This window comes from Pseudorasbora parva, chromosome 1 (assembly GCF_024679245.1).
Source record: "Pseudorasbora parva isolate DD20220531a chromosome 1, ASM2467924v1, whole genome shotgun sequence".
NCBI lineage: Eukaryota > Metazoa > Chordata > Actinopteri > Cypriniformes > Gobionidae > Pseudorasbora > Pseudorasbora parva.
In genome coordinates this window covers 3,922,829-3,944,372 of record NC_090172.1, presented here as the reverse complement: position 1 = coordinate 3,944,372, position 21,544 = coordinate 3,922,829, and the positions used below count along the sequence as shown (strand labels likewise).

Here is a 21,544-nt window from a genome sequence, read left to right as displayed (position 1 = left end):
AAAGACATGGCTGGATGAGTTTGGTGTGGAGGAACTTGACTGGCCCTGACCTCAACACCTTTGGGATGAACTGGAACGGATATTGCAAACCAGGCTTTCTCCTGACCTCACAAATGCTCTAATGTGACGAATGGGCAAACATTCCCACAGAAACACTCCGAAATCTTAAGGAAAGCTGAACAGTGGAAGCTGTTATAGCTGCAAACACTGTTAAAGGGGTACTTCAGCGCTTGGAAGATGAATCTGTATTTAAACTGGCTCATCAATGCAGTAGAAATGTGAAATTATTTTTGAATTTGGTGTCTTCTAGACTGAGAAAAGACAGAAAATGTATTTTTGTCCCATGGGGATGAAAGACTACAATTCCCAGAATGCATCGCTGCCCTGTGAGGCCATTCCCAACGCCACCAACTTGATTACTGCGACTGAGTTAGAGGAGACACTACAATTAAAAACTGAACGTGTCTGTTCAATATAATGAGTGAGTCACCGCGCGAGTATCACAGCACTGAGCACTAACTGCAGGAGTGATGAGAGCTGAGGTAATCGCGACTACACTCGCGGCATACATTCACAACGCGCGTTCAGTCTGGCGCGTTTCAGTTCATGCCTTTGCAAGCTTAACTTTCATAGAAATTAATTAGAGAAGTTAAAACACTTACATTGCTCACCATAGCTCCGTTTAAATGAGTGCCTGTAGCTGAGCTGAGCTCTCCCTGCAAGCTGTGTGTTATCTCCATCCCCCATGCGCAGATTCAAAACATGCGGAAATGGCTCCCTCTGCTGGCTGTAGTCTTTAGCCTTTGGGCAAACATTCCTCCTATGATGCAAAAATCGTCAATTTGCATCATAGGAGGAATTTTTCCAGAAATAAAATGCATAAATCTCTTGTCTCAGGGAGATATGAGGGGGGAAAGCACAATAATTTGAATATATTCCAGGGTTTCTACTGATACAAAGCCATATGCTAATCGCTGAAGTAACCCTTTAATAGTCCATACACACACATGGAACAAGGAACATTTTGCTAGAGCTCTGATGATATTTTCTGCATATCATTGGTTTCTACACAAAAAACACTGGATTAATATAGGACAGAACACGTCTTGGGTTAATTTTAACTAGCAAAGTGGGTTATTTAGCCCTGCATTACCCCTGGGTTGATACATCTGACCCAGGATCAGAGTAACACAAAAACTACCCAAACACTGGGTTGATACATCTGACCCAGGATCTGAGTAACACAAAAACTACCCAAACACTGGGTTGATATGTCTGACCCAGGATCAGAGTAACACAAAAACTACCCAAACACTGGGTTGATACATCTGACCCAGGATCTGAGTAACACAAAAACTACCCAAACACTGGGTTGATACGTCTGACCCAGGATCTGAGTAACACAAAAACTACCCAAACACTGGGTTGTTACGTCTGACCCAGGATCTGGGTAACACAAAAACTACCCAAACACTGGGTTGATACATCTGACCCAGGATCTGAGTAACACAAAAACTACCCAAACACTGGGTTGATACATCTGACCCAGGATCTGAGTAACACAAAAACTACCCAAACACTGGGTTGATACGTCTGACCCAGGATCTGAGTAACACAAAAACTACCCAAACACTGGGTTGATACGTCTGACCCAGGATCTGAGTAACACAAAAACTACCCAAACACTGGGTTGATACGTCTGACCCAGGATCTGAGTAACACAAAAACTACCCAAACACTGGGTTGTTACGTCTGACCCAGGATCTGGGTAACACAAAAACTACCCAAACACTGGGTTGTTACGTCTGACCCAGGATCTGAGTAACACAAAAACTACCCAAACACTGGGTTGATACGTCTGACCCAGGATCTGAGTAACACAAAAACTACCCAAACACTGGGTTGATACGTCTGACCCAGGATCTGAGTAACACAAAAACTACCCAAACACTGGGTTGATACGTCTGACCCAGGATCTGAGTAACACAAAAACTACCCAAACACTGGGTTGATACGTCTGACCCAGGATCTGAGTAACACAAAAACTACCCAAACACTGGGTTGTTACGTCTGACCCAGGATCTGGGTAACACAAAAACTACCCAAACACTGGGTTGTTACGTCTGACCCAGGATCTGAGTAACACAAAAACTACCCAAACACTGGGTTGTTACGTCTGACCCAGGATCTGGGTAACACAAAAACTACCCAAACACTGGGTTGTTACGTCTGACCCAGGATCTGAGTAACACAAAAACTACCCAAACACTGGGTTGTTACGTCTGACCCAGGATCTGGGTAACACAAAAACTACCCAAACACTGGGTTGATACGTCTGACCCAGGATCTGAGTAACACAAAAACTACCCAAACACTGGGTTGTTACGTCTGACCCAGGATCTGGGTAACACAAAAACTACCCAAACACTGGGTTGATACGTCTGACCCAGGATCTGAGTAACACAAAAACTACCCAAACACTGGGTTGATACGTCTGACCCAGGATCTGAGTAACACAACAACTACCCAAACACTGGGTTGTTACGTCTGACCCAGGATCTGGGTAACACAAAAACTACCCAAACACTGGGTTGTTACGTCTGACCCAGGATCTGAGTAACACAAAAACTACCCAAACACTGGGTTGTTACGTCTGACCCAGGATCTGGGTAACACAAAAACTACCCAAACACTGGGTTGTTACGTCTGACCCAGGATCTGAGTAACACAAAAACTACCCAAACACTGGGTTGTTACGTCTGACCCAGGATCTCGGTAACACAAAAACTACCCAAACACTGGGTTGTTACGTCTGACTCAGGATCTGGGTAACACAAAAACTACCCAAACACTGGGTTGTTACGTCTGACCCAGGATCTGAGTAACACAAAAACTACCCAAACACTGGGTTGTTACATCTAACCCAGGATCTGAGTAACACAAAAACTACCCAAACACTGGGTTGATACGTCTGACCCAGGATCTGAGTAACACAAAAACTACCCAAACACTGAAAAAAACAACGATCCAAAAAAAGACGGGATTTATGTAGAAAGAATAACCCAAGAATAAATATACAGGTCCTTCTCAAAAAATTTGCATATTGTGATAAAGTTCATTATTTTCCAGAATGTAATGATCAAAATGTAACTTTCATATATTTTAGATTCATTGCACACCAACTGAAATATTTCAGGTCTTTTATTGTTTTAATACTGATGATTTTGGCATACAGCTCATAAAAAAAACACAAAATTCCTGTCTCAACAAATTAGCATATTTCATCCGACTAATAAAAGAAAAGTGTTTTTAATACAAAAAAAGTCAACCTTCAAATAATTATGTTCAGTTCTGCACTCAATACTTGGTGGGGAATCCTTTAGCAGAAATGACTGCTTCACTGCGGCGTGGCATGGAGGCGATCAGCCTGTGGCACTGCTGAGGTGTTCTGGAGGCCCAGGATGCTTCGATAGCGGCCTTAAGCTCATCCAGAGTGTTGGGTCTCGCGTCTCTCAACTTTCTCTTCACAATATCCCACAGATTCTCTATGGGGTTCAGGTCAGGAGAGATGGCAGGCCAATTGAGCACAGTAATACCATGGTCAGTAAACCATTTACCAGTGGTTTTGGCACTGTGAGCAGGTGCCAGGTCGTGCTGAATAACGAAATCTTCATCTCCATAATAATAATAATAATAATAATAATAATGTTTTATTTATATAGCGCCTTTCCAGAGCTCAAGGACACTTTACAATAAACAAACAACAATAAAGCCAATTGTCAAAAAGAGTAGACAGGACAACAGTAGGCAATTGAGAGTGCAAGTACAATAATTGAGAAATCAGAAGACAAAAAACAAAACAAAAAAAACATAATTTCTAAGACCTATAACATTCAGAAAAGAGGTGTGTTTTGAGCATGGATTTGAATTCAGAGATAGGGGCAACAAAACGGAGTGATCGGGGTAAAGAGTTGCATAATTTGGGTGCAATAACACTGAATGATCTGCCCCCCATTGAAGCAAGGCGATGCCGAGGGACAACGAGAAAGTTGGAATCAGCAGATCGTAGAGAGCGAGTAGGGTTGAAGGGGAGAAGCAAGTTACAGAGGTAGGGGGGAGCAAGGCCGTGCAGAGACTTAACAGTGAGAAGAAGAATTTTGAATTTATCATGCAGAATTGGGGAAATATGAGCAGAACGTTTGGTGTGTGTGAGTAGTCTGGTAGCAGAGTTCTGAATATATTGTAATTTGGAAATGGAGCTAGCTGGTAGGCCAATGAAAAGTGCATTGCAGTAATCAAGACGTGATGTGACAAACGCATGGATGAGTGTTTCAGCATCAGAGATACTGATAAAGGGACAGAGCTGAGCGATACGACGCAGATGAAAGAATGCTAATTTGGTGACGGAATTACTGTGAGAGTGGAAAGATAAAGAGGAATCAAAAATTACACCAAGATTTTTAACAGTAGTAGATGGTTTAATAAGAGTGCCAGCAGTCTCACAGGTGAAGTTGGTAGGAATTTTATTAGTGAGTGATGAAGGTCCAGTGAAAATAATCTCAGTTTTGTCCATGTTAAGTTTTAGAAAATTTGAATGAAGCCAATTTTTTATTTCATGTACACAAGCAGAGATTTTGTCAGTTGTGAAAGATAAAGTGGATGTACAGGTGGTATATAATTGAATGTCGTTAGCGTAAAAATGATAGTTAAAACCATGACGGCGTAGAATCTCACCAAGAGGTATTATATAGATTATAAATAATAATGGCCCAAGAACGGATCCCTGAGGGACAGTGGGTGAGTGGAAATTCTGAAGAGAAACGTAGAACAGTCTGTCAGAGAGATAGGAGGAGAACCAGAAAAGAGCAGCACCGGAAATACCCACATCCGAAAGGCGCAGAATGAGTAGTTGATGGGAGATGGTATCGAAGGCAGAGCCAAGGTCAAGCAGCAAAAGCATAGACAGTAGGGATGTCCCGATCCGATCACGTGATTTCAGACTCGATCGGAATCGGACGTTACATCCCGATCAGGACTCGGATATAATGTATATTCTGGGGTGAGGTGAGCATGATGACGCATCAATAATATGGGTTGTAACTTGAAAATAATGCTTTATGTATGTTTCTGTAGATGGATACACGTGCTGGCTCCTCGGTGATACATTACAACAGCGCTAATATCACCCGTGTATATTCGCCAGAAGACGCGAATGAGAACGCGCGCGCTGTGCATCATCCGAAAGCGCGCACTCGTCTCACAGCGCGCAAATATTGAGTTCTCTTTCAAGACTTGCGCTTAAACGGACCAACTCACACAAGAAGTATGTCAGCATGTCCATCTTGATGAGTATCCAAGCAGACACAGTCTGAATATGCCTTAAGAGGACTTTATACAGTCGAGAAAGACGACAGAGCCTTCCATTAGGTCTTAAAGGGGCAGTAGCCTTTACTGCTGTCTGTTTAATGTGAAACAAAAGATAAGGAATCACTCACTGCTCTTGATTTAAATAGCTTTTGTAAGGATTATTCTTTAATTTAAACAGTTAAATATGCAGCTATTTTACATTTCATTACCCTACTTTATTAAATTTATCTACCTAAAAACTAATGTTAGACCTATAAAAACCTGAAAAACATTGTTAATTACAATTCAGTCAAATTACACTTCAAATATTTTTTCCCCAAAGTTTATTTATGTCATTGTAGGCAGTTATCATCACAATGATTTCATTTAAAGTGTTTGTTTTTTAAATAAGTTTAGTTTTAGTTAGTTATTTGATGCTATAAAAACGGCTGTGTGATGTCATGATTGACAGCTGAGATCGATGTCTTCTCTGAGTGAAGTTGTCACTGAGGCACTAACAGACTTTTTCAGGATTTTTGGGAGCAGATTATTTAATTTAATTTAATTTCCATAACTGTTTATTTCACACCAACATAATTAATTGTTCTGCATCTATGAGAGTATGGGTGTGCTTTTGATATCACCGTTGTACTTCCTGCTCTGCGCAACTCCGGTCCCAGACTTTTTTATATTTACTGTTGCACTAAAATCCAAAAGTGAAGAATTTGTTATTTATTACTTGATTGTTCAGGCTACCTCACAGAAGTGCTCTGTTTGTTAGAGTTGTTGAATGTTAAAATAAGGTGAATAAAATAAAAAATAAGGAACATCCTGGTTCGTTTTTTCGCTCTTCTTTATTATTTTTTTATGTATTACAGAAGTATCGGATCGGGACTCGGTATCGGCAGATACTCAAAATCAAATGACTCGGACTCGGACTCGAGGGCAAAAAAACCTGATCGGGACATCCTTAATAGACAGCGAACCAGAATCACCAGAGAGAAGCAGATCATTCAGTACCTTAACTAGAGCAGTTTCAGTACTATGCAAAGGGCGAAAACCAGATTGAAAAGGATCAAAAAGATTATTTTCAACTAGAAAAGACTGAAGCTGGGAGGCAACAGTACTTTCCAGTAATTTGGCTATAAAGATTTGAAATGGGACGATAATTAGATAAAACTGAGGGATCAAGGATTGGTTTCTTGAGAACGGGGGTAACAGCTGCAGTTTTGAGTGATAGAGGTAATGAAGCAGCGGTAAGAGATGCGTTGATGAAATGAGAGATAGGTCCAGAAATGACTGAATGGCAACGTTTCAGTAGAGTAGTTGGAGCAGGGTCAAGATGACAAGATGTAGGGTTAGATTTCAAGATTAACTCGGAGACAGAAGAGGGAGTAGACATAGAAAAAAGCAGCAGGGATTGACCAGGTTGATTCGGCAGATAACTAGTGTTAGTGGCATCATTAAAGAGACACTGGTTTACGGCATCTGTTTTTTCAAGCATATGAGCTAAGAATGAAGTGCAGAGTTCATCAGAAGCTAGAGCAGCATGAGACGGAGGTTTGATAAGTTTGTTTATTGACTTGAATAATGCTTTTGGCCTGTTGCTTGATTTATTAATTGTAGCTGATACAAAACTGGAACGAGCAAAATTCAGAGCCGATTTATAATTTTTGATATGTTCTTTGAATGCCAAATGGTGAACAGTCAGGCCAGTTTTCCTGTTGTAACGCTCAAGCCGTCTACCAGTGGCCTTTAAGATACGGAGCTCAGGAGTGTACCAAGGAGACGAGTGTGTGGAAGGGACACTTCTGGTCTTGACTGGAGCATGCTCATCTAAGATATCCGAGATTATGGAGTTATAGTTGGAAAGTATCAGTGAGGGTGAGGATATCAAAGACATCAGAGAGATTCGAAGAGGAAATAGAGGTACAAAATAATGAAATATCAACAGCTTTGAGATTGCGGTAAGATATGACAGTTGTAGAACAATTTTTATGGATAGGCAGGCTGAAGCTATAATCAAGAAATTTGTGATCAGAAATACCAGTATCAGTAGAGGTGATAGAAGCAATATCAGCCCTTGACGTACAAATCAAATCTAGAGTATGACCATGAGTATGAGTTGGAAAATTAACATGCTGAGTTAGATAAAGCTTTTCAGCAGATGGAAGCATGAAGTGCTCCAAAATCTCCTGATAGCGAGCTGCATTGACCCTGCCCTTGATAAAACACAGTGGACCAACACCAGCAGCTGACATGGCACCCCAGACCATCACTGACTGTGGGTACTTGACACTGGACTTCAGGCATTTGGGCATTTCCTTCTCCCCAGTCTTCCTCCAGACTCTGGCACCTTGGTTTCTGAATGACATGCAAAATTTGCTTTCATCCGAAAAAAGTCCTTTGGACCACTGAGCAACAGTCCAGTGCTGCTTCTCTGTAGCCCAAAGTGTCTTGACCTGGGGAATGCGGCACCTGTAGCCCATTTCCTGCACACGCCTGTGCACGGCGGCTCTGGATGTTTCTACTCCAGACTCAGTCCACTGCTTCCGCAGGTCCCCCAAGGTCTGGAATCGGTCCTTCTCCACAGTCTTCCTCAGGGTCCGCTCACCTCTTCTCGTTGTGCAGTGTTTTTTGCCACTCTTTTTCCTTCCCACAGACTTCCCACTGAGGTGCCTTGATACAGTTTTCTGGGAACAGCCTATTCGTTCAGAAATGTCTTTCTGTGTCTTCCCCTCTCGCTTGAGGGTGCGGTTTTGAGTAATGAACCAGGCTGGGAGTTTTTAAAAGCCTCAGGAATCTTTTGCAGGTGTTTAGAGTTAATTAGTTGATTCAGATGATTAGGTTAATAGCTCGTTTAGAGAACCTTTTCATGATATGCAATTTTTTTAGGAATTTAGGGTTTTCATGAGCTGTATGCCAAAATCATCAGTATTAAAACAATAAAAGACCTGAAATATTTCAGTTGGTGTGCAATGAATCTAAAATATATGAAAGTTTAATTTTTATCATTACATTATGGAAAATAATGAACTTTATCACAATATGCTTTTTTGAGAAGGACCTGTATATACATTTTTTTTTTTTTTTTGAATGTACTACAAGTAGCCAGGTTTCTGAAATCCCCACTGTATTGTCCTGACACATCCTCCTTCTGAGCGGTAAATCAGGCGTGTCCAATGAGCCCCTGGTCAGTCCTCACATGGCCTGTTAAGTTCTCTGTGTGGGTGTGAAGGGAGAGCAGTGACTCCACAGAGACCCGCAGATGACCCACGGCCTTCCCGGCTTCATGCTTTGTAATTGACTGCATGGCTCTGAGATTAGTCCTGATATCCAGAACAAGTGCTCACAACAGCTCTTTTGTTGCGCTGTAAAGTCCCCCTAATCTGTTTTGCAACCCCACACACTTTTTGGGTTACTAAGTGACCACAAAACCCCAGGAAAGAGCAGCTGCTTCCCGTGTGATGTCAGAGTGGCGCTATTTGCTCATTTGGAGGACAGATCCGAGGCGGATGGGTAATTGCTCTCCTCAGTTCATGACCACATGCTCCAGTGACCTCCTGTAGAAGGAATATTGACACCAAATTACTGAGCAGATAAGCCACATTTACATCTAAATCATAATAAATCCTCATGGGACAGTAGCTGTTAACCTCTTTAATGCTCTGCACTCTGTCAGATTAACTGAGTAAGTCTGATATGTCATAAAAATGGATTGCATTCATTGCAGTTTGATAGACTCTAAGTTAAAGATGCTGTTTTTTGTTGTTGTTGTTGTTGTTTTTTTATTCTTTATTTGACAGGGACAGTGGACAATAAAAGGTTACCCCAGAATTAGCTACAGAGCAAAATTTCATCTGTTGTCCCTGGGCAATAGTACACCAAATTATATAACAAAAATTATACAGATTAAATGCAATAGAATACAAGCTGTATAAAAAACATGTTAAAAGAATTGTTTACCTTGTATAATTAATGATCTCAAACCTGACTTGCCTTTAAAAATCTTTTCAAATGTAATTTGAACTGGACAAAGGTAGTACACTTTCTAATATTAGTTGGTAAACTATTCCAGTTATTAGGGTTGTGCTATATATATCGAAACTTCAATATTGTGAAAAGTGTACGTTTTAGGTCGACGTAAAGCAGAGAATCGACTGGGCACGCGACTTATGGGACTTGATGTTAAAAAGAGTTATTAAACACAATAATTTGTGAAGAAGTTTTATTTATATTGCGCCTTTCCGTAGCTCAAGGTCACTTTACATTTCTCAATTACAGTACATTCAGACACTTACATATACATCTAAACATACACATCACATAATACAAATAATTATCCATCCGAAATGCTTGTTGAATAGGTATTTTTTTAACTGGGACTTAAATGCACCCACAGATGAGATGTTTCGTAGTATAAGAGGTAGGGCTGGGCGATATGGCCCCAAAAAAAATAATCACCAAAAATTCGATTTACAATTTAAAAACGATTTCCCCTTGCTCTTTACTTGTTTTCTGTGTAATTTAGTCACAATTTGAAGAAAAGTTTAGTTTTTCCTGAGTTACTTCGTAATTTTCTCCATATATTAGGGAGTGGAAATGGCTAATAAATCAATATGTGCTCTTCTGCTGGTTATAGTGGCGGGCATTTCATATCTTTTTAAAATGAAAATGCTACAAAATGGATTACACATTAAAAAAATAAATAAACTAAAAAACAACAACATTTGACTATTTCTTTCACAAGACCCCTTTAAACTTTTAGTTTTACAAACCATCACATTAAAAATAACATTAAAATCGGATATTTAGAGCTTTGAAGTGCTGGATATAAGTGTGAAGCTCTTGAAAACCATTGAAAAGTGCTTGAATTTTAATCTCAAAAGGTTGTACGAATCCTGAGATAAATAATGACAACAACAACATTAAATCCATGTGGATTTATTCCAGTTATTCATGGTGAATGTTGGTGATTTTTGACTGAAACCCCTGACCTTCGCTCAGCTCTGTTTGATCTGATATCTGTGGTTCATAATTCTGCGCCGAACGCTTCCACTAGATCTTTAAAGAGAACCATTTTTCATTCACAAAAATCGACGAAAACTAAAAAGTCGTATTAATCGATAAAATCTATTTATCGCCCAGCCCTAATAAGAGGCAGCGATTTCCATAATTCAGGAGCATTTATACTAAATGACCTTCCACCAACAGTAGACAAATGGAAATGCGGGACGGACAACAAACCAAGTTCAGCAGATCTAAGGGACCGGACAGGGCGGTAAGGGGAGAGTAAGTCAGACAGATATTGGGGAGCAAGACCATTTAATGCTTTGAAAGTTAGAAGCAATACCTTAAAGTGTATACGTGATGCTACAGGTAGCCAGTGAAGGTCATGAAGCAGAGGAGTAGCGCCTAGTGGAGGTGACAACTCTTGCTGCTCTTGAGTTTTGAACATACTCTAATCTTGCAGTATGTAATCTTGAAAAACAATAACTTGCAGTCTCGCGTTGTCTGACACACACACACACACACACACACACACACACACACACACACACACACACACACACACACACACACACACACACACACACACACACACACACACCGAAAAGTGAACAACACTGCTGGTCACTTTTAGAAATTGTAGCAATGCTTTCTTTTCCCAGAAAGAATGTGACACAAAAATTGTTTAATTCTCATTTTTAAATAATATTTTTTATATAATTTAAATAGATTTTACACACTAATTGCAATATCGTATTGTAAATGGCATTATTTAACAAGATATTGCATATCGCATTTTTCTTCAATATGGCGCAGTTTTCCTAAAATGCGCTTCAGTCGCCTCTTAACGAGTCTTAAACTGTCATTGCGCAATTAAACAAACATCTTTAAAGGTGGAGGTGCAAGATTTACACAATTTTATACATTAAACTACAATTGTGAAATATTACAAAGTTATTAAAGGTAAAAAGATTATGTTTTTGAATTATAAGACTATGATGATATCTGTCAGGTTTCTTATCAAACACTTTTTTAGCAGGTTTGTATAAACTATGTAAAGGTCTAAGAGTAGATTTTCCTGCTTGGGACCATGAAGTATTGCAGTAGCATAAATGAGGAACGATTAAGAATGCAGAGAGGTTGTGTATATGTTTAACATGCATGTTTTTGCCGTCCCTGTCAGAGAGGGCAGGAATGGGAGACAACACCGCCTGTCCTCCGCTGGGTCCTTGAGTGAGGACGACGGCATTTTCGTCAACTCCACCAGCAGCAAACTCCTGGAGCGAGCCCACGGCATCCTCATGTGAGATCCGGCCTTCATCAAATACATCAGGAGGATCACAAACACTATTAGGATTATTAATTATTTATTTTTATGCTTTGTTTTTCAGGAGAAATAAAAACTATAAGATGAAGCCCAGTCTTCCTAAGGTGTGAATCCCATAACATGCTTTTTTAAATTTTATTTCAAGGCACACTTCTGTTATGGTCTTCCCCTCATGTTGTCCAAACCTAGGGTTTTTGTTGTTTTGATTTTTGTTGTGTTGTGTTTTTTTGTTGTTGTCTCCTGTTTTTTTTTGTTGCATTTTGTTGTCTTGTTTTTTTTTGTGTGGTTGTGTTTTTTGTTGTTGTAATGACTTGTTTTTTGTTGTGTTGTTGTCGTGTTGTTGTTTTATTGAGTTGTGTTTTTTGTTTTGTGTTGCTTTGTGTTGTTGTCTTGTGTGTTGTATTGTGTTTTGTTCTCTTGTTGTTTTTTATTGTTGCTTTGTGTGTTGTTTTTTGGTGTTGATGTGTTTTGTGTTGTTTTGTGTTTATGCTGTCTTGTTATGTGTTGTTTTGTTGTGTTTTGTTTGTTGTTTTGTGTTGTTCTGTTTGTTGTTGTTTTGAGGTGTGGTGTATCAACTCATGTTGTCCAAACCTAGTGTTTTTGTTGTTATGTGCTTATCTTTTCTTTTGCAGTTGTGTTTTTTTTTGTTGTTGTTGTTGTCGTCTTGTTGTGTTTTGATGTCTTGTTTTTTGTTGTGGTTTTGTGTTGCTGTCTTTTGTTGTGTTTTGTGTTTATTCTTGTCTTGTCTTGTTGTTGTTGTTGTCTTGTCCTGGTGTTTCAACTCATGTTGTCCACACCTAGTGTTTTTGTTGTTTTGTGCTTCTTTTGTTTTGTTGTTTAGATTTTTTTTGTTTTGTTTTTTGTTGTTGTCGTGTTGTAGTTTTGTGTTGTTGTCTCGTGTTGTTTTATTGTGTTGTGTTGTTTCGTTGTTCCATTTTCTTTTGTGTTGTATTGTGTGGTCTGTTGTCTTGTTTTGTTCTGGTTTTGTGTTGTAATTTCGACTGCTAATTTCACAATCAAAGACCGCAGACACAGCACTGGTCAGATCATTCAGTTTCTTTACTTTTAATGAAGATGATTGTGTGTTAAGCACGATTTTACTTTCGGTTTAATTTGCGGTAGTTTGTGCGTTGACTTGATGCCGTCATATCGGGCTATAACATGACATAGCTCTAACACGCTCTCATACATTTATTTTTTTTAGCATTGTTAGGATGAGTAAAATGTACACATGCGGTTTGAACAACCTGATGTTTTTAGACTTTAGCATTGACTGTAATGTGACCCAGACCACCTCCTGAAGTGGCTTTTAGTATTTTGTGTATTTGTTCTAATGCTCCGGTTGTTTTCTGTGCCCAGACGTGAGTTTTGTTTGATACATTCAAGGAGCGTGTTTTCTTTGAGCAGGTCAAATTAAAGGTTCAGTTCATATAACTGACTGACAAAATTGTATTCATGAGGATGCAGTGAACCGTCAATGCATCGTGATATCGAATTAACCCGAATCGCTGACATGATAATCGTAACCGAACCGTGAGACCTGTATAGGTTCACACTCATACTTTTTAAAAACAATTTTGATATCGTCATTAACAGAATTGACTTTTTGCTTTTTTTGTGCTCCATGAATGTTCGTATGGGTTTGGAACAACATGAGGTTCTGTAAATGCTGATTTTTGTGCCCTCGATCCCTTTTACTGATCTCTGTGTGTGTGTGTGTGTGTGTGTGTGTGTGTGTGTGTGTAGCACTTGCTGGATGTCAAGTCTCTGAAGTACCTGAGTAACCTGACGTTACACGACCGCATCACTAAGTCCCTGCTGCACCTCCACAAGAAAAAGAAACCCCCGAGCATCAGCGCCCAGTTCCAGGTCAGATCTCACGCTTGCTTATTGGCAAACTGAGTGTGTTCTGAATCATGTCTGTGTTGTGTAAGTGTGGCGTAATTTCCACCCTTTTACAGCCCAGTAAAAACCCAAAATAATGACATAACGTCTACCATTTAGATACATTAAGTCATTCCAAACTCTTTTGTTTTGGTTTCATTTAAAAAACAATAGCCTGTTAAAGTCTATGATTCATAATATTCTAATGCAATTTTATTTCTGAATCACCATAAGCTCAAACAAAATCATCTCATTTTGTGGTGACCTTTTTAAAAATGCATGAAATAAAATGTTTAGAAGATATAATGAAATAATTCTGTCACATAAAAGTAAGGTAAATATCCTAAATTTAAACATTAAAAAAAACATTTTATTACGGATATTCAAAGTTTTAAGATTGAAAGTCTGGGGCAAGAAAATCTAGCTGGGGAAAAAAAGTATTTTACAAAGTTTTAATGCAACGTTCATGCAATCTAAATGTATGCATTTAAATGCAAAGATAGAGAGAGAGAGTGTGTGTAGAGTGTGTAGTGTGCAGTAAAAAGCTAGCCTGACGTGGTCATACTCAATTCTAGTCAGAATATGAGTCTGATGCTCCATTGGGCTGTGATTATGGGATGTGTTTCAACCAAACCACGAAAGACATCAATTGGACAGACCAACAACCAATCAGAGCAATGAAGCGATGAATAACATTAGTTGTCAAATGTCAACAGAGCTCAACTGCACTGTGTTGCCAAGTCTGCGGTTTTCCTGCGGGTTGTTTTCTATGTCCGCCGGTTGAAGCGACTATTATGTGATATATAGACCCATGAGTGCGAATTTTAACAGCTAACCTTGCCAAAATAACACACATTTTACCCCCCAAACGCCATTTTTTTCCAGAGATCCCCTGAGAAGCTATTGTTTTGGGCTAGTAGTTGGCGGGTTTTGTTGTCAAAACTTGGCAACCCTGTCTGCACACGCGCTGGAATAAATGATCTTTGCCGGCGTTTTAACAAAAATAATTTAATGATACACAGAGTACTTACCCAACATGATCATCATTTCAGAGAGAAATAGTGAAGGTGAATGCATACAAACAAGCTCTCCGTTTAGGATTTGAAAAAATATAACCCAAGCCCCTTTGATGACGTGATGTCGTTACTGTTGATCATCCGTCCGTCATCATCTAAAGCCCGCCCTGATGATCTCATTGGTCAGTTTCTGTTCTGGCATAATTACTCCTCTATGGATCAAGTCCAGACTGAACTGCCCGAGCTCAATTATTGTGGGCGGGGCTGAGTTCGGCTGGCATCCAGGCTAATAAATAGCAGCATTGTGTGACAGGATTACGTGTCCCTCTAGTGTCCTAGGTTGGGACCGAGAGCTGAAAACATTCACTGGCACGGCAGTTCTGGGGCGTCTGGCAGCTCGCCTGCACAAATGTGTGGATGACCTCACTTCCCACATCCTGTTCTGTGCGGCTCTCACTTTGGGAAGGGAGAGAACCAAAATAGTTGCTTTCCTCTGTATAGAATGATACAGACATGGAAACATACTCTGGGACACACACGTCTTATTTTAAAGATACACTGATCAGGCATAACATCCTTATATTGTGTTGGTCACACTTTTGCTGCCAAAACAGTCCTGACCCATCGAGGCATGGACTCCACTAGACCCCTGAAGGTGTGCTGTGGTATCTGGCACCAAGATGTTAGCAGCAGATCCTTTAAGTCCTGTAAGTTGTGAGGTGGGGCCTCCATGGATCAGACTTGTTTATTCAGCACATCCCACAGATGCTCGATTGGATTGAGATCTGGGGAATTTGGAGGCCAAGTCCAACACCTCAAACTCGTTGTTGTGCTCCTCAAACCATTCCTGAAGCATTTGTGCTTTGTGTCAGGAGCATTATCTGCTGGAAGAGCAACAGCCACCAGAAATACCGTTTCCATACCGTTTCCATGAAAGGCTGAACATGGTCTCAGCAATGCTTAGGTAGGTGGAGCGTGTCAAAGTAACATCTACATGGAGGACCCAAGGTTGCCTTCTTCCCATAGTGCATCCTGGGGCCATGTGTTCCTCAGGTAAGCCACACACGCACCCGGCCATCCACCTGATGTAAAAGAAAACGTGATTCATCAGATCAGGTGATGAATCTTCCATTGCTCCGTGGTCCAGTTCTGATGCTCACGTGCACTGTTGGTGCTTTCGGCGGGGTCAGGGGTCAGCATGGACACCCTAATTGGTCAGCGGCTATGCCGCCCCATACGCGACAAACTGAGATGCTCTGTGTATTCTGACACCTTTCTATCAGAACCAGGCATCTTTTTATGAATGAAGGCCAGTATCACAGATAATAATTAATGATAGACATTCAACATTACAGTATACTTGAAAGCTATATCAATTTCAACATTTATTAGCCATAATAAAAATAACTAGCAAACTTAAAACAATCTTCACATAAACCCATTATAATGTCACATTTTACAGTCTGCATTGCAGACAATAATAAATTATAGATGAATCCTTATTAAAGTTGTTTATCCTTATTTGTTCTCTGAAGAACATTAATGACAGACATCATTACTTGACATCTGCTGCTGTCACTTTATGATCTGTCGTTGCCGAACATGACACGGATCTGACGCACATCTCAATCTCCCACAACTCTTTAAGTTCATTTAAGACATTATTTAACTAATTTAAGACTCTTATGAGGATACTTGACCATACGGGCCTTTTGGCACCTGCGTAGATCTGCTACAGGATTCCTGCAGCGGCAGCTGATCTTACAAGACCAAATACATTAATAAATAATAAAATAATAAATTGCCATATTCAATAACATGCTGTTCTGAAGTTCTAAAATAGGCTTCATTGTCTTTTTTTTGCAAAATACATTTTTATTTCTTTCTGATGTGTATTTTTATGGGATTGATCTGTGACATGCTGTCGACTCTGCTTCTTCGTTTATCTGTGATGTTTTGCTCCATTTAGGCCTCTCTCAACAAGCTGATGGAGACGCTTGGTCAGTCAGAGCCGTACTTTGTGAAGTGCATTCGATCAAATGCAGAGAAGGTGTGAATGCATCATATCTCGTTTATGCGTTATATACATTTCTGTTGTTACTGTTTGACACGTCCTTGCTGCTTTTCAGCTGCCTCTGCGTTTTAATGATGCCCTGGTGCTGAGACAGCTTCGCTACACAGGCATGCTGGAAACTGTGCGGATCCGACAATCTGGCTACAGTATCAAGTACACTTTTCAGGTGAGACTGCACACACAATGATCTCTACACTTAAATCTCCTGCCTAAAAGTAGGATGGTGTGAGATGTTCTCTACTGTACAAAAGTTTGGGGTCGGAAATATATAAAAAAATCTCTTCTGCTGACCAAGTATGCATTTATTTGATCAAAAATCAATATTGTGAAATATTATTATGAAACAAAGTTTCCATTTTAATATATTTGATGCAAAGCAGCCATTATTTCACATATTTTCAGTGTCACATGATCCTTCAAAAATCATTCTAAAATGCTTATTTGGTGCTCAAGAAACATTTCTGATTATTATTAATGTTGTAAACAGTAGTGCTTCTCAATGTTTTGTGGATACATGATACATTTTGAGGAATCTTTGAATAGAAAGTTAAAAAGAAACAATGTTTTGAGCAATTTACCACGTCTTTGTTAAAAATATTAATTTCTTAAAGTCCCCCTGCGGTCATTAATTTATTCTCTTAAAACTCATTGATAATCAAAATGACATATATTTTTTTTTTCTCCAGTGAAAATAATTTCTTTATGCCTTAAAATAGCTTGAATGTAACTCGACACCCTCGCTCCATTTAGTATACGCTGACTCATGAATATGCAAATTAGCCCCGCCTCCAGCCAATCACAGTAGCTCAGATTACCGGATCCACTCGCTCAACGGTAGTAAACTTTACACAATGACAATATTAGTTTAATTCAGCCAGAAGAAGAGGAAGAGTGAATTATACAGGCTTGTCTACAAGTCGATGTATCAGAAGGGTAATGCATTTTATGTACGTCAGACACATAACAGTAATTAATATGATTAGTCTTAGGCTTGAATACATTATCAAACTGCTGATATTGTGTTGCTAATGCTACACAAACCGTGTTCCCGTGCTCCATCTCAAAGTCAGATGCTGCCTTCTAACAATCAGCATCCTTAGAAAATCTTTTCACATCATAGACAGTTCATTATAACATTGTGAAAGACTGAGACTGTCTTTGGTTCACGGCAGTTTTAAAGACAAAATACTCAGCAATGAGGTTGACATGAATCTGCGCATTAAAAACACCACATAGACATATAAACAACATTTAAACATTAGAGTTTCACCTCAGGGCGTCTCTAAAACATTTCTGATCCCTTATCCTCATCTTCTGGAGTTCCAAAGCTGAAATCATTATTTCCCGTAGTTCATTTCCTGTCCTGGGTGTGGCTGTCTGGGGATGATTGGGATGTTTGGGCCACTCTTTACCATCTGAAGCATGAATTTAGCCCAGATAAACAACATTATGCAGTTTGTTTACACCCTAATGAGTGACAGTTCAAACAGACTGTTATCTCTCTCTTCAATCATTCAATAATTCATAATTCACAATGTTTAAGGCAAGGCTTACTATTACTGTTGTTTATATCAGGTACAATGGCCTTTACATGAATGTGGGACTCCAGTACTTTGCCCTTATAACTAGGGGGAAAAAAGGTTATATTAATTTAAATGCCATGTTGAATATTACAATTGGAGCACACACAATGCAGCTCACAAAATAAAGTGTAACCTTTAAAAAAACACTTTGAACTTTGTCTTCAGCAGGAACTATTCAAGGATTTTAATATTGTGGTGTAATCTTACCCAATGATGTATGATTTAAGATATATTACTGTAATGTATTGTTTGCGTACTAAGGTAGGCATGAACAATACAGTAGTGTCTAGTCAATCCCTTAATATGGAAACTCCTAATTGTAGTGCTTATTCATATTTAGTAAGGTAGTTTTGTAGTGTTTAAGTTTAGGTATTGGGTGGATTAAGGGATGTAGAATAATACTATAATATGTCCTTCATAAGAATTAATAAACAGCCAATATCCTAGTAATATGGATGATGATATGCAACTTGTTAATCGTGAGTAGGAAAAGTCACAAAGTCGCATGCCATTTAGATGGAAGGAATTTCATCAAAATAAATATATATAAGGCCAGATTTTACAGCGGATGAAAAACCATCTTGAATTGCTCTCGTATCATATTATGTAAATCACATTTATGACAAAGAACTACACAGATGCAGATATCAATCTATTAATAAATGCACATAAGTTGTCCATTGTTTCTGGCATTGGTGCTGCTGCGGATTGAAGAAGACGCTGATAACAAAGATTAAAATACGGGGATGACCCGAAGCCTGTCGCTGGTTTCATATGAGTTTAAAAGGGGACTGAGGCGGTCACAAAATAATGCGCATATTATGAAATTAAAGGGTTAGTTCACCCAAAAATGAAATTGATGTCATTAACTCCTCTCCCTAATGTCGCTCCACACCCGTAAGACCTCCGTTCATCTTCACACACAGTTTAAGATATTTTATATTTAGTCCGAGAGTTTATGCACACTATACTGTCCATGTCCAGAAAGCTATTAAAAACATCATCAAAGTAGTCCATATGAGACATCAGTGGGTTAATTTCTTAAAGCATCGAAAATACATTTTGGTCCAAAAATAACAAAAACTAAGACTTTATTCAGCATCGTCTCCTCTTCTGGGTTTGTTTTCAATCCTCAAATAAAGATTTGAATGATTATGAATCAGTGGATTGATTCATGATTCGGATCGCCAATGTCACCTGATTTCAGCAGTTTGACACGCGATCCGAATTATGAATCAGTACGCTGATTCATAATCATTCAAATCTTTATTTGAGGATTGAAAACAAACCCGTAAGACAAGACAATGCTGAATAAAGGAAGGAACAGAAAAGCTCTCGGACTAAATATAAAATATCTTAAACTGTGTCTGAAGATGAACGGACATCAATTTCATTTTTGGGTGAACTAACCCTTTAATTCCACATTTTATGGGGGCTCGGTGGAAATGTAAGGGGGCTAAAGCCCTCCTAAAATGGGCCTAGTGATGCCCCTGGCCTCCGGTAATTCCTGTAAGATATGAAGCTGTAGTCTGCTGACTTCACAGAGGCTCTCTATAGTCTGCAATAAAAGTGGCCAGGAATAATTGCATACACAACGGCATCTGCCTCCCAGACTGTCCACCCCCAGGAGACTTCATACCATCACAGTGATGCTAGTGTTCTGAAATCAGCAGCATTTTTAGGCCCTAATGAGAAATGTCACCTCCTGGAAACTTCAGAAAGTGAATGACTGAAGAAATAGATTTGTTACGGTGCCGTAAAAACCTTTCTTTTGCCTTCCAGGATTTTGCTCGACACTTCCATGTGTTGTTACCTGAGGGTACCCAGCAGGCCAGCCAGGAAGCCATCAGACGGTACCTGAGCCAGGTGGATCTCACTCCCGAAGGGTTCCAAGTGGGCCGAACCATGGTACGATCAGCCTTCAGCCTCTGGCAGTGATAGGACTTAATTAAATTCCTACAGTGTAACTTTTTCTGATGCCTTTTGGATGACACATACTGTCCATTCATGGTTAGCCTTGTTGGAAATGCCCAGTATTGCATGCATGTGACGCGTCTATATGTGTATGGCAGGTGTTCCTCCGTGAAGTAGAGCGTCAGCGGCTACAAGACCTGCTCCATCAGGAGGTGCTGCGTCGAATAATCAATCTCCAGCGGCGTTTCAGAGCGCTTCTGGAGAGGAAGAACTTCCTCAGAATGAGACAGGCTGCCGGTCAGATACAGGTACCACATTTCTTCTTACTGCATTATGTGATTGATTGATTGATTTTTATTTATTTTGTGCAAGTGAACATTTTTATACAATGAAACATCAATAGCATCTTTATTGAGAGTTTGTGCGGTAATCCACACATGCAATAACGTGACAGTAATGGTTTAAATAGAAGTGGAAAGACTGGAAATATCCGGGCTATTGCAATTTCAGTTGCAAGAATAAAACTCATGTTTTTTCATTATTTGTTTTTTATTGGAAATGTATTTTTTGTAGTTTCAATGGAATATTATTATCCAGTTATCACAAATGACTGGAAACTCATGGGAGGTCATTCATTGGACAGAAGGTGCGGGAACCGTGTCTGTGGTTTTTGGGTTAGACTTTTGACATGAAAACAGCAGAAGTACTTACAGGAATAAAGGATTTAGTATTAAATCGATATTTTAACTCTGAATGTATTTGTTCCATCATTTAATGTATTTTATTTTAAAATAGACCCTAATAGTCCGATTGTAATATCCGGTTATGTCCAGTGTCAGATTGTACTGGCACAGTCGTAATAAAAGTCACAGGCAACCACGTCGATCGAAAAGAATTGGCCAAATCCAATTAAAATGTCATTTGGATCGGTAAGAGGTGGTTGCAGCTTTCCTAATCCGATCGAGAGGACATGTAATCTCTTTATCGGGTTGAAACCCGAAACTAGAAATGTCGTGTGATGCGGGGAATGAGCTGCTGTTGTTGAATATAGTGTCATGAATATCTATCGTGTCATTCTCAAATTCTCCTTCCTCTCAGCGTCCCACCAGTCCTTTGGCCACAGAAAGGGCAGTTTTTACTGCTTGATTAATATAGCAGCACGACACGGCAGTTCATGTGCTTGTCGTTTCCTAACTAGGACCTGAAATCGACAAATATTTAGTCTGCTCTTTAAAACAGATTAAAAAAGCAATATAGGAGAATGGTGTGCGCAAACAGCGCAATGCTGTATATTTGAGCAGTGAAATCAAATCAGATTTTAAGCTTGTAACATATAGTCATGGTCACTTTGTTTTACTGATCAGATAGCGATCTGATTTATCAAAATGAT

The 21,544-nt window shown here is 39.4% G+C and overlaps 1 protein-coding gene across 8 annotated transcripts in view; it reads left to right on the top strand.

The window, feature by feature from the left end:
* The window catches only part of myo9aa (myosin IXAa), a 244,333-nt gene that overhangs the window by 172,883 nt on the left and 49,906 nt on the right, over positions 1–21,544 (top strand). For all 8 annotated transcript variants that reach the window (XM_067455438.1, XM_067455027.1, XM_067455363.1 and 5 more), the window contains 7 exons: positions 11,540–11,659; positions 11,748–11,787; positions 13,430–13,552; positions 16,553–16,633; positions 16,713–16,823; positions 20,023–20,148; positions 20,313–20,462. In XM_067455438.1, coding sequence (XP_067311539.1) covers positions 11,540–11,659; positions 11,748–11,787; positions 13,430–13,552; positions 16,553–16,633; positions 16,713–16,823; positions 20,023–20,148; positions 20,313–20,462 — 751 coding nt within the window. The remainder of the gene's footprint in view (positions 1–11,539; positions 11,660–11,747; positions 11,788–13,429; positions 13,553–16,552; positions 16,634–16,712; positions 16,824–20,022; positions 20,149–20,312; positions 20,463–21,544) is intronic.